Source organism: Cetorhinus maximus, chromosome 8 (genome assembly GCF_964194155.1).
Source record: "Cetorhinus maximus chromosome 8, sCetMax3.hap1.1, whole genome shotgun sequence".
NCBI lineage: Eukaryota > Metazoa > Chordata > Chondrichthyes > Lamniformes > Cetorhinidae > Cetorhinus > Cetorhinus maximus.
Window position 1 is genome coordinate 73,969,064 of NC_135886.1, and position 13,773 is coordinate 73,982,836.

At 40.0% G+C, this 13,773-nt stretch overlaps 1 protein-coding gene across 3 annotated transcripts in view; it reads right to left on the reverse strand.

Annotated features, from left to right (window-relative positions):
• ocrl (OCRL inositol polyphosphate-5-phosphatase) overlaps nucleotides 1–13,773 on the reverse strand; it is a 117,257-nt gene that overhangs the window by 2,844 nt on the left and 100,640 nt on the right. For all 3 annotated transcript variants that reach the window (XM_078547054.1, XM_078547055.1, XM_078547056.1), the window contains 4 exons: nucleotides 9,283–9,402; nucleotides 8,318–8,402; nucleotides 6,057–6,184; nucleotides 3,867–3,978 (listed from right to left, as the gene is read on the reverse strand). In XM_078547054.1, coding sequence (XP_078403180.1) covers nucleotides 3,867–3,978; nucleotides 6,057–6,184; nucleotides 8,318–8,402; nucleotides 9,283–9,402 — 445 coding nt within the window. The remainder of the gene's footprint in view (nucleotides 1–3,866; nucleotides 3,979–6,056; nucleotides 6,185–8,317; nucleotides 8,403–9,282; nucleotides 9,403–13,773) is intronic.

Consider the following 13,773-nt stretch of genomic DNA (forward strand, 5'->3'; position numbering starts at 1 on the left):
CTTTTGATGGCTGAACAAGCCGATTCTGGAAAGGCAAAGTCTGACACAAGTGCCACACGTGAAACTGTCCCTTGCTGGTGGTGTAGGATGATCTCTGCTGATGCCTTGCTTGCCAGGATGATGTCTTGCTTTGGAGCTTTTGAAATACAAGTCATCGTGAAGGCGAATTCCTGCCCACAGCTGGTGTTGCAATTTGCATTGATCATCAGCTAGAGTTTCTCAATTGTCATGACCTAATAGGCAGAGTTAAAACAGCTAAAACCATTGGATGTATATGGTTTACTTTCGTTGGCCTGAATTTTCTCCCTCCTTTTCCTGAAACTAATGACCCTTGCAGGGAGTTGGTTCCACAGCTGCTAACAATCCTGTCAGCAGACATTGTTCATGTGTGAACTTTGTTAGATTGTCTATGGGAGGGATGGAGATGGAGATATGTCCTTATATTCAGTTTATGAATACAATACAAAAATAGAAAAATATTAAATGACATGTCTAATAACAAAAGCAAAATAGTGTGGATACAGGAAATCTAAAATATAGGCCAGAATTTTATCTTCGGCATGTGGGCGCGCGCCTGACATGCCGGAAGGTAAAATGATGCGCGGTGACGTTGGGTGGCGTCCCAACGTCACTGCGCATTGTCACGACATTGCGTTTGGCGGGCGCATGCTGGAGTTGGCTGCGCATCTGTCAATAATTGAAAGGCTTATTAAGGACCTAATTAACTTGAATTTTATGCTTCCCGCCCAACCTTACAGTTGGCGGGCAGGCAAAAAGGCCAAGTGGCCGTTATATTTTTTTAGGAAACCTCATCCATGAGTGGGTTGAGGTTTGCTAAAGCTAATATAAATTAAATAAAAACTTTCTTTTGCCATTAAAAACATGTCACATTTCATGTGACACAATCACAAGGTGTTTCATTAAATTTTTAATGTCATTATTCATTTTTTTAAAAAGCGCTTCAATCTCCGAGGCAGCTCCGTGCCTCAGGGAGGTTGAAGCGGTCTTTTGCGTGCATGCATGAACTGCGCGCTAGATCTGACTCTTCCTCCTCCCCACCACCGCCCACACAGGCAGCAGTCAGCGCTACCACTCGCGATCCATGCAGGGCAGGCCTCAATTGGCTCACCTGCATGGAATCATGGTGCGGAGCCGATCACGGGCGGCGGTCGGCTCCTCGCCTGTCCTGCCCATTCCTGCTGAGCCCGCCCGACGCGGAAACAAATTCAGGCCAAAGAAAACATTGGAAATACTTAGATCAGGCAACATCTGTGATGAAACAGGTAACCTTTCAGGTTCAATAATGCATTCTAATGACCTAAGCTGTTAACTGTTTCTCTCTCCAGGGGTGCTGCTTGACCAACTGAGCACTTATAGCACTATTTTCATTAAGTAATTGTTTTTATAAAGAAAAACAAACAAGCATTTACACAGCATCTTTCATGTCCTCAGATGACCCAAGACAATTCACAGTCAACAAGTACAGGCACTATTGTTTTCTAGGTAAATGTGGAACCGATATGTGTACAGGTAGATCATACAAATAGCAACATGACTGATCAGTATCAATTTTTTGAAAGTTTGACCATTTGCCCCAGAAAGAATTTTTGATATAAAGTCAGATGCTGAGGTTTAATTGCCCAGAGGGTGCAGCACTCTTTATTCACTTGACAACAGAAAAAAGCTGAAGTCACTGAAACAGTGAGAGGACTGGATGACTTAATGAGTTCCCAAAAGACAATATTGCTTAACATGTGTCAGCCATGGCTCAGTGGATAGCACTCTAGCCTCTGAGTTAGAAGATTGTGACTGCAAGTCTTACTTTAGAGACTTGAGCACAAAAATCTAGGCTGGTGCTCCTGTGAAGTATTTAGGGATTGCTACAATGTTGAATGGGTCGTCTTTCTAATGAGACATTAAATCGAGGCCCTGCCTGCTTTCTCAGGGTAGATGTAAACGATTCCACGGTACTATTTTGAAGAACAACAGTAAGTTATCTCAGGTGTCCTGGCTAACATTTATCTCCCAATCAACATCGCTAAAAAACAGACTATCTGGTAATTATCATGCTGCTGCTTGTGGGAGCTTGCTGTGCACAAATTGAATGCCACAATTCGTACATAACAATAATTACTCCAAAAGTACTTAATTTGCTATGAAGTACTTTGTGACGCCCTGAGATGCAAAAGGTACTATATAATTACAAGCCTTTAATTTATTTTTAACAGTTTGTGACAATATGTGAATCCTTACCACATTTTGATACAGTACTTCTAGAAAGCAATAATATTAGTTGGAGGGGACTGCTTTTATATATACACAGCATAAACCTTTCTGGCTGGAACTCACTCCTGGGTGGTTAGCAGCTAGTCTGATGAGCTGCTCAACTCCTAGGCATGAAGAGCTGTGGGAGGATCAGATGTCAAACCTTGATCTTACAGCCCAGCTGAGAAAAAGAAGACACTGTCTGGGACAATCTGAGATCTGGTAAAGAAGCTATACTTACAAAGAGAAAGTTCTGTTCTTAAGTACAGGGTTGACTGGGTTTAGAAAGAATGATCAGAAAAGCTGTCTTTAGTCCACCAACAGGGACAGCATTGTATGCAGTACCTTCTGTTTTACGCCAGATTTTATGAGTTAAGTTGTATTGACTGTAATCGTTACTTTCTTCATCAACATGTATGAATTAAAAATATTTAAGTTTCTTGGTTTATATTCGGTTTGGTCTCACTGAAGTATTCATAAGACCACTTTTTTTGAAACCTGGAGACACGCATGTGGTGACACCCATTCACAAAATGCAGGGTTTTCTTTATTAATTTCCCAGGTCAGCAATTGTGTTGGAAAATAAAGGTGAGCAGATGATTGTAAGGTACACAAACCCACCAATGAGCTGCTGAATCAGAGAGAAATTCATACTACCAGCTAATCTGTTTTGGTGATATTGGTTGAGCAATGAATGCTGGCCAGGAATTAGGGAGAATACCTTAGTCTTCAAAAAAGTGTCACATTATTTTCTTTGCATGCATCCAAACATGCAGATGGAGCCTCTGTTTACTGTTGCATCTGACATTGCAGAACTCCCTCAGTATAACATTAAAGTGTTGACCAAGATTATGTGGTCAATTCCTTCAGGGGGGGTTTCAATCTTTAGCCTCTTATCGCTTTAGAGATAAGAGTGTCACCACAGTAGCAGCTTATTCACTTATAGTTTTAAAAGTACAACAGCTCCTCCAGTCCAAGATATTATTCTGGAGACTAAACAGTTATTTTTAACATCAGGTGTTGGCAGAAAACAGTCTATAGCACACTGGCCACCCATTATAAGACCTCACCTGATTTTCTTTTCCATAATGAAAAGCAAAATTAGGCAGACAGTATCTGTCTGGTCAATCTTCTATGGCCTACTTTCCATCACTGCCAGTATTTAAAATTGTCTTTCAAGTTTCCATATTATATGGAGAGGGAATAATTTGTTTTAAATAAATAATGCAATATTAGTTACAGAGCTGGCCTAATGGAAATCTTCCAAGCTCTGCATCTCAAATTGGCGCAATAGATATTTTGAATAAATTATAATACACTTGGAGATACTAGAGCTAAAATGCACAAAAGGGAGATTGCACAAGTCTTCGCTTGGAATATGACCATTTTCAGTTTTGTTAAAACAGTGGTAACAAGATCAGAGTAAATAATTCAATTTAATACATCAGCAATCTCACTCGGATGTATAGCGCCATGCTGTTGTTGAGAAAGAATGTTTTAGGATCTGCAGGTAAAGAAGCTTAATTAGAGAATCTAGGAAAAGTTTCCATGGCATTCTATCTGTTAATGACACAGGTCAAAAGTGTTCCATCTTTTCTTACCTAACATCTTAGCATCAAGCTTGTTGTCTTGACTATGCTTTAATAATTCCCGCAGGAATGCCATCAAGTACTTAAACACATTTTTGTGACTGCGTGGTAATTGAGTTATCAACTGGAGAAAAAGAAGCAAATATTTATGGCAATGCAAAGACTGTTAAAAATCATCAATGCGACAACTTGACATTAAACAGCCAATGTGGCACAACATGGTGTAAAATACTACAACAATGAACAACTGGAAATGATAGAGTTTAATAATATTAAAATACCCATTACACTGCATGATGGATACAATGCTGTTAAAATAACTTCTCTTTAAATCTAATTATTATCTAATAAATTTGTAGGGATCTGGGCTTCAAATAAATTTGCACTAAATCTACAGAGGTTCAGGATTAGTATGTCTCTGCATCATGGAAAGACAAACAATTTTATTTATGTGGTGCCTTTAATTTGGCAAGAAGTCCTAAATCGCTCAACAATTTGGTGCCAGACCTGAGCAGAAAGAAGGAAATCAGGGTAAGTGCCCAAAGCTATGGTTGAAGATATAGGTTCTTAGGAGTATTTTGAAGGCAAGGTGGTGGTATTTAGGAGAACTCTAATGAGTGAGGATGAGGTGACCAAAGGTTCTGTTACCAAGAGAATGTGATACGGCTTAACAGGCTGAAAGCTGAAGTCCAGAAGATGCAGGATGAGACACAGATTTGGAGAGGTAAGGTGCAACTAGAACCTGGAGGATTTGGGAGACAAATATGTGGATTTTGACTCAGATTGCTGACAGGGAGTCAATGACACAGAATGTGGGAAATGGGGTGCAAAAATATGTGCATTTGCAGTGATTCTGTCGGAAAAAGCCAAGGCAGTCATTTGGAATCTGGGTTTTTGCTTCATATGGGGATTTCCACAAAACCATTTCTTTCTCCAGAGAATTATAAGCCATTGGAATATTTTTCCGATGGCTGCTGAGTCCCTGAACTTAATAGGTTCATCTGATTGCCCGGACTGGTTTGAATTGCTTATCGTGTTACACTTATTGTAACCAATATTTCATTTTTTTTGCCTCTCCCAGGAGATTGTGTGGCTGAGTATGGGTGGTAGGGAAGATGCGTTTAATCATGATGGTCTAGCCATTGTAGGGTGGGATAGGCTTGATGGATCAACTGGTGTTTCCCTGCCTGTCATTTTCATATGTTTGTAACGTGTGGTTACATTCACAGGCCACACTTCGGATTTCTTCTGAGCTTTCTCTTCGAACGGTAAAATTTACTATGATTTACTTTACGAGACAAACTTATCATCTTACAGGTGATGAAATGTAATTCAGTTAATAATACTTGGGGCCAATCTCCCCGAAGTTGAGCACTCCAATCTACAAAAGAACCATCTGCCATCACCTATGATGCAGCGTACAAGTGAAATTTCTTCAACATATTTAAGTTTCTGTCACTATCTTAAAAGTATTAATCTCAACATCCAAGGACAACGATTATATATGAAGGACCATGGCCTATGGAGATGTGCTTATGTTAGGTAAGACCTAGAATTCATAAATACTAGTTCATCTGAATTTTCCATTGGTCTTGAGGAAAGTACTCTAATGATAGCAGAAATATTCCCCAGTCTGGAACCACCTCAAAGGCATACTGTATCTAGCTGGGATTTCTAATTATTGACCAAGAATTCTAACCTTCCTGATAAAATCAAGCCCTAAAGGCTTTGGCATCTATGCAACATCTTGAGTTCAGGTGAGTCAGCTACCTGGAAATAAAAAAAAGTGTAGCTAGGGAAATCTGTCACTATAGTCAGGTACTTTTTGAACTGAGTGTTAGGGCACAAATCATAGCCTTATACTGGTTGATTGCTATTGAATTATTCGTGAAAATGTTACTTTTCTTAACTTATTCTAGTTTACTTTCTGCACAAAATCACCATTAATGCAAGTTCATTCAAACAATGCAGTTACGAATTGTGCTTCTGTGAATGACCTGTGCCACACCGATCCAGTCTAAGGTAAAGGCCCTATATAAATGCAAGTTGTTTTAATAAGGTAGCTATGTTGGCTAGATAGGTGTTATCTGCAGAGAATATAAGGTATCTGCACAAATTATGAATCGTTAAGCAATTGTGATTCCATTTTATATACAGTATCATAATAGTCTCACAGAACAATTACAGAAATGCAACTCTTACATGTCTACAGCTGCGATTATCGAACGAAATTTCTAGGCATTGAAGATGCAGCTCATAACATAACACAGGCTCTGGGAGGGCTTCAAGGAAGATGAGCAAAGCTTCAGCCACCGAATGATTACTGCCAGCTAGTATACAAAATCAGGAAATGTCAACAGCATAAATTGGTCCCGAGTATCTAATAGCAGATACGAATTTGGTTTTGCACAGAAAACCTATATGGTTTCTATCATATATTAAAATATATGGAATTGCAATAAATCTGGACTTTTATAAAAATGAGGGGACGCTGAGTTAAGGTAAGTGATGGAGGTTTGACAACAGTGAAAAAAACCTCCTAAAACTCAATTGAGGGAACATAATACCCAGAAACCTTTCATCAAAAATTGGTCAGCTTTCTATACCACATACTTTACTGAAACCATTGTCAGACAAATGATGTGCAGAAAAATTAATCATGTAGCCTCTTTTGGAGTCCTTTTTTCCTACACCAAATACTAATTACAGCCAAGATGTACACAGGCTTCCTATACTCTACAATGCTACAAAAATACCACCACAGGCACGAGAGCAACCTGGTGCCCTTATATAAAATATAATTAAGATGGACAAACCTGTGGTAATGAAGCTATGACAGTAAAGTTATGTCCTCCAACTCCATAATACCATACATTTGCCTGCTCAAAATCTTGAAACTTAACATAATGCTTCTCATCAGGAGCAAAAGGGTTTTTGATGACCTTGTCTTGGGGGGCGGGGGGGGGGGGGGGGGGGGGCGTTGTGGGGCTAAGAAAGAGAATGGAATAAAATATTTCCAATGGGAAAATAAGCCACCAAATTGCAGCAATCATTAATACTACTGATTCCTTAACTTTTGCTGAGCATTTACTTAAAAACATTAGCATTTTATTTAAAAAAAACAGCTTTCCTTGGGTGTAACACGGCCAAAGTTCTAAGCTCATTAACCTATAATGATCATCCCTCCATTAATCTAACGTGCATCGCTTTCATTAGAGACTATCATACATTTTAGTTCTGATAGTGACAGTGCAACTGCCTGTAAAATAAAGCCAGCAATGTTCACACCCCATGAAAGAATAAAAAAAACTTGACCCTGGCTCCATATTGTGACTGCTCTTGACATCAAGGCAACATTTGACAGAATGTGGTATCAAGGAGCCCTAGCAAAACTGAAGTCAATAGAAATCAGGGGAAAAACTCTCCACTGACTGGAATCATATCTAGCACAAAGGAAGATGGTTGTGGCTGTTGGAGGCCAATCATCTTAGTCCCAGGACACTGCTGCAGGAATTCCTCAGGGTACTGTTCTAGGCCCAACTATCTTCAACTGCTTTATCAATGACCTTCCGTCCATCATAAGATCAGAAATGGAGAAGATTACTGATGATTGCACAATGTTCAGTACCATTTGCAACTCTTCAGATACTGAGACAGTCTGTGCCAATATGCAGCAAGACCTGAACAACATTCAGGCTTGGGCTGATAAGTGACAGGTAGCATTTGCACCACACAAGTGCTGGGCAAAGGCCATTTCCAACAAGAGAGAATATAACCATTTCCCCTTGACATTCAACGGTATTACCATCATTGGTTCCCCCACTATCAACAATTTGCGTTTTACTATTGACCAGAAACTGAACTGGAAAAGCTATATATATATATATATATATATATAATATATATATATACACACGGTAACTCATCCTGACTCCCTAAAGCCTGCCCACCATCCACAAGGCACAAGTCAGGAATGTGATGGAATACTCTTTACTTGCCTGGAAGAGTATCATAGGCACCCCATCTAACAATAAACATTCACTGCCTCCACCACTGACAGTGGCAGCAGTGTGAATTACATACAAAATGCACTGCAGCAACTCAAAGCTCCTTCTACAGCACCTTCCAAACCCGTGACCTCTACTACCTAGAAGGACAAGGGCAGCAGATGCATGGGAACACCACCATCTACAAGATCCCCTCCAAGCCACGCAGCATCCTGACTGGGAACTATATCACCATTCCTTCACCGTCGCAGGATCAAAATCCTGCAACTTCCTCTCTAGCAGCACTATGGGTGTACCTGTACCAGAAGGGCTGCAGCAGTTCAAGGGTGCAGCTCACCGCCACTTCTCCAGGGAAATTAAGGATGGGCAACAAATGCTGGCCTTCCAGCGGCGTCCACACCCCAACAAAGAATAAAAAAACTTGACTCTGGCTCCATGTTGTAGTGTAAAGGATACGAATAGTTTGTGGAATGCTTGTGTCCAAGCAGTCAAAAATCTTTTGAAGTTCCTCCTGTGTACCAGGTATTTGGAACAGGTCCTCCTGTCAAAACAGCAAAAGGTTAATGAAAACTCCTCCAATCTTTTAAATTCTCTGCACTGGTAAAACTCATTTCAAACTCTCCTGCTTGGTTTCATATACAATGGCCTAGAAATTTGAGGGTGCTCATTTTGAGAAATGCAAAAAAAAGGTGCTATGCAGATGAAATTCTAGGCCCAGACCTCATGCCTCACTGCTACAAGCTGCCTACTCTTATCAGCGGGTAACACTTAAAACAATGACCCTAGTGAGCTTGTTATATTAGGAAGGCATATGGACTATGAGGTTCCAGGTACAACTATGTCGAGTTAGTAATTCTTAAGGAGAAGGGTTGGGGGAGAGGCATTAGTTTGATTCTGAAAATGGTTTCTTTTAACTCCTGGATGTGCACAAATCGGACAAGATCAGGTTTCACTGTGAAGCCCTTAATGGTCTTATATCCTAGCAACACTGCTTAGACTCTTATATTAAGAACGACCAGAACAATGAATCATATCCCAGCAATGATCAGCACATTCAAAAATGAAGGGGTGACAGATGCAAAAAATAATTAACTATGGGATTATGAAAACTTTGTGGTAAGACTACCGTAAGAACATTCCTTTAAACAGACAAAGTTAATCCTAATGCATCCAAAATGTAGCAGCATTATTGTTTTTACAAAATCAAATAGCTCAGATAGAACTCCTTTCATTCGCCAGAATCAACATTTAATTAACCATTTTCTTTGTATATCACGAGATGCAAACTACAAGATCACAAGGTTTTACCTATAGTCACACCTCCCAGCGGTACATCGCTATCTTTTGAGATATAATGGATGAATTGTTAAGAGCGATAGCTTACAGGCTGAACAGGCGGAAAGAAAGTTTATTACACCCACCTGTCGACTTGCATTTTTAAAGAGATGATCTACCAACAACCAAATTTCCTTCGGAATCTGTAGAGGTTTATTATCAGTTGCAACATTATCCACTGAGACAAGCTCTAAACGAGATTTCTCCTGTTAAAACACAGTAAATAAGGCCATAAGACATAGGAACAGAAGTTAGGCCATTCGGCCCATCGAGTCTGCTCCGCCATTCAATCATGGCTGATAAGTTTCTCAACCCCATTCTCCCGCCTTTGCCCCATAACCTTTGATCCCCTTACCAATCAAGAACCTATCTATCTCGGTCTTAAATACACTCAATGACCTGGCCTCCACAGCCTTCTGTGGCAATGAATTCCATAGATTCACCACTCTCTGGCTAAAGACGTTTCTCCTCATCTCTGTTCTAAAAGGTCTTCCCTTTACTCTGAGGCTGTGCCCTCGGGACCTAGTCTCTCCTGCTAATGGAAACATCTTCCTCACGTCCACTCTATCCAGGCCTTTCAGTATTCTGTAAGTTTCAATTAAATCCCCCCTCATCCTTCTAAACTCCATTGAGTATAGACCCAGAGTCCACAAACGTTCCTCATATGTTAAGCCTTTTATTCCTGGGATCGTTCTCGTGAACCTCCTCTGGACCCTCTCCAGGGCCAGAACTTCCTGAGGTACGGAGCCCAAAATTGCTCACGATATTCTAAATGTGGTCTGACCAGAGCCTTATAAAGCCTCAGCAGCACATCACTGCTTTTATATTCTAGTCCTCTCGAAATAAATGCCAACATTGCATTTGCCTTCCTAACTATCGACTCAACCTGCAAGTTAACCTAAAGAGAATCCTGGACTAGGACTCCCAAGTCCATTTGCACTCCAGATTTCTGAATTCTCTCCCCATTTAGAAAATAGTCTATGCCTCTATTCTTCCTACCAAAATGCATGACCTCACATTTCCCCACGTTGTATTCCATCTGCCACTTCTTTGCCCATTCTCCTAACCTGTCCAAATCCTTCTGCAGCCTCCCCGCCTCCTCAATATTACCTGTCCCTCCACCTATCTTTGTATCATCTGCAAACTTAGCCAGAATGCCCTCAGTTCCTTCATCTAGATCATTAATGTATAAAGTGAAAAGTTGTGGTCCCAAAACTGACCCCTGCGGAACTCCACTAGTCACCAGCCACCATCCTGAGAAGGACCCCCTTATCCCCTCACTCTGCCTCCTGCCAGACAGCCAATCTTCTATCCATGCTAGTACCTTGCCTCTAACACCATGGGCTCTTATCTTACTGAGCAGCCTCCTGTGAGGCACCTTGTCAAAGGCCTTTTGGAAGTCCAAGTAGATAACATCCATTGGCTCTCCTTTGTCTAACCTACTCGTTACCTCCTCAAAGAATTCTAACAGATTTGTCAGGCATGACCTCCCCTTGATGAAACCATGCTGACTTTGCCCTATTTTACCATGCACTTCCAAGTTTTCTAAAATCTCATCCTTAACAATGGACTCTAAAATCTTACCAACGACCGAGGTCAGGCTAATCGGTTCGTAATTTCCCGTCTTTTGCCTCACTCCCTTCTTAAACAGGGGGGTTACATTAGCGATTTTCCAGTCCTCTGGGACCCTCCCTGACTCCAGTGATTCCTGAAAGATCACCACTAATGCCTCCACTATCTCTTCAGCTATCTCCTTCAGAACTCTGGGGTGTAATCCATCTGGTCCAGGTGATCTTTTCACCTTCAGACCTTTCAGTTTTCCTAGCACCTTCTCCTTGGTAATGGCCACCATACTCACCTCTGCCCCCCAACTCTCTTGAACTTTGGGGATGTTACTCATGTCTTCCACCGTGAAGACTGACGCAAAGTACCTATTCAGTTCCTCCGCCATTTCTTTGTTCTCCACTACTACTTCTCCAGCGTCATTTTCTAGCGGCCCAATGTCCACTTTTGCCTCTCTCTTACCCTTTATATATCTAAAAAAACTCTTGCAATCTTCTTTTATATTACTGGCTAGTTTACCCTCATATTGAATCTTCTCCTTCCTTATTTCTTTTTTAGTTGTCCTCTGTTGGTCTTTGTAGGCTTCCTAATTCCCTGGTTTCCCACTGCTCTTTTCCACATTGTATGCTTTCTCTTTAGCTTTTATGCTGTCCCTGACTTCCCTTGTCAGCCATGGTTGCCTCGTATGCTTCTTCTTCCTAGGGATGAATTTTTGCTGTGTCTCCCAAATTACTCCCAGAAACTCCTGCCATTGCTGTTCCACTGTCTTTCCTGCTAGGCTCATCTCCCAGTCAATTCTGGCCAGCTCCTCCCTCATGCCTCTGTAGTTGCCTTTATTCAACTGTAATATCATTACATCTGATTCCAGCTTTTTCCTCTCAAATTGCAGGGTGAATTCTATCATATTATGGTCACTTCTTCCTAAGGGTTCCTTCACCTTAAGCTCCCTTATCAAATCTGCCTCATTACACATCACTAAATCTAGAATTGCCTGTTCCCTAGTGGGCTTCAACACAAGCTCCTCCAAAAAAGCCATCTCGTAGACATTCTACAAATTCCTTTTCTTGGGATCCACTACCAACCTGATTTTCCCAGTCTACCTGCATATTGAAATCCCCCATGATCACTGTAAAGAATTTGGATAATTCAGGGCCAGTTGTTGGAAAGGGACAAGTCCTTAGTCATTTGTGATTCATACAGCTCATTCAAATCCAGACCAGGATCTAGGCTTTTGTTGATTAAATAGTACAACAGTACTTTACAGTATTTTTATAATGTTTTATAGCAATCAGATTGATCTTCATCATGAAACTCGAATGTTTTGCAAAAAAAGTTTGAATTAAGAGGCATTCATTTTTGAAAAAAGCAACTATTTTTTCTTTTCCAAAAAACCTACAGAATTTCTCATTTCTAGGCAATAATTGTGCGCTGTGGCCAAGTGCCATATTCAGAAATTATGTTAGTCCTCTCGTATCATTAAAAGGCTATGACTTGATCTCTGGCAAAATTTCACTTTTTTTAAATTACAGGAGTCATGAGAAAATTATACGTTTCATTACATTATGCCACAAGGGAATATAGTGATGTTGACTTTGCACTAAGCTTACTTTTTGATCTGATGAGTAACATGTTCATTTATTAACAATGCATGGATGCATTGATTCTCTTGCGTGCGCATGGTTATCTAAGCGCCAGTTGCCAAGGAGCAAGGCTTTAAACTGGGTTGTGGGAAAGAAAGAAATGCAGGAGTGCCAAAGGGGAGAGAGTGACAAAAACCATCTAAGGAAATGAAGAGTGGGAGAAGTGCCTGGAAGAAGTGTTGGGTTTTTTTACTCTTTAGTAGTAGGAATGTCTATTTCAGGTCCATTTTCTTTGACTATCTAAATACACAAATTGCAAAATCAGGAGAGACTGTGTGGTTCACAACATTCCAAGATATCACATCAATGTTACACTGCATTGTTGTACAGCATATCTTAGAGCTGAAACTTTTAAAAACCTTCAATTTTCAGTTTTTAAACTTATGAAAAAAATTCTAGAAATATTTTGGATTTAATTTTATTCAAGTACAGGTAAAGTTAGGAGTGAAAAACTTCAACGTTTTGTTGGAAATTAGAGAAAAAATAATTTACATAGTTGAAAAATGGACATTCCATCAGTACTCATCTCAATGCGTTCACTGTATGTGTGAATGTGTAAAGCTATTCCACTAGTACTCATAACATAGAGATGCAGTGCAGGAAAAGAAAACGTGTACTTTTCGGGAACCGGTAGTATTTTGGATATAATAAATGGAAAGATTGGTTTTTTTAAAGAAGATCAAGGAAACTGTAATAGCAAAAAGATGAATATCAGAGAAAAAACATGAGCAGAGCAGGAGGCAACAATTTATGGCTAAATAAAATCAGCAAAATTTGCAAATAGAATACTGTTCATCAACAATGCAAAAATACAGCTTTTAGCCAAGAGTTATTAACAGGTTTCTTTTCCCTGTACCTTGAAAGATGTTGATTTTAGTCTATTATTTCCAAGAATGTTAAAGCCGCAGATGTATAAACAAGTTATTCATTCCTCACCATTCAATATTCAGTACGTGTACAATTTTTTAGTACTTCATTCACAATTGCTGATGTTGCCTTTAGTCAGAAGAGAATTCTCACCAGCATTGAAAGTAATAGGAAAAGGAGCAAAATTGTGGCAAGATATTCCACAGACATAATATTTAAGCATATAAATAAGACTTTTTTGCTATGTATGAATGACTTGGATGTTGGAATACAGAGCAAAATGTCAAAATTTGCCAACGATACCAAACTTGAAGGAGTGGCAAACAGTGAGGAAGATACTCATCATCTTTATTGCAGCCAGTTCTGGTCAACACATTTTAGGAAGGATGTGTGAGGGTCCCTGAGAGGCTGCAGAGGAGATTACTGTCATGAAAGTTAAATAATTTTCATATTTTTCTGGTTTATTGTAATGTAGGTTTATAGGGGGGGGTTGTGCTTTTCTTCTGT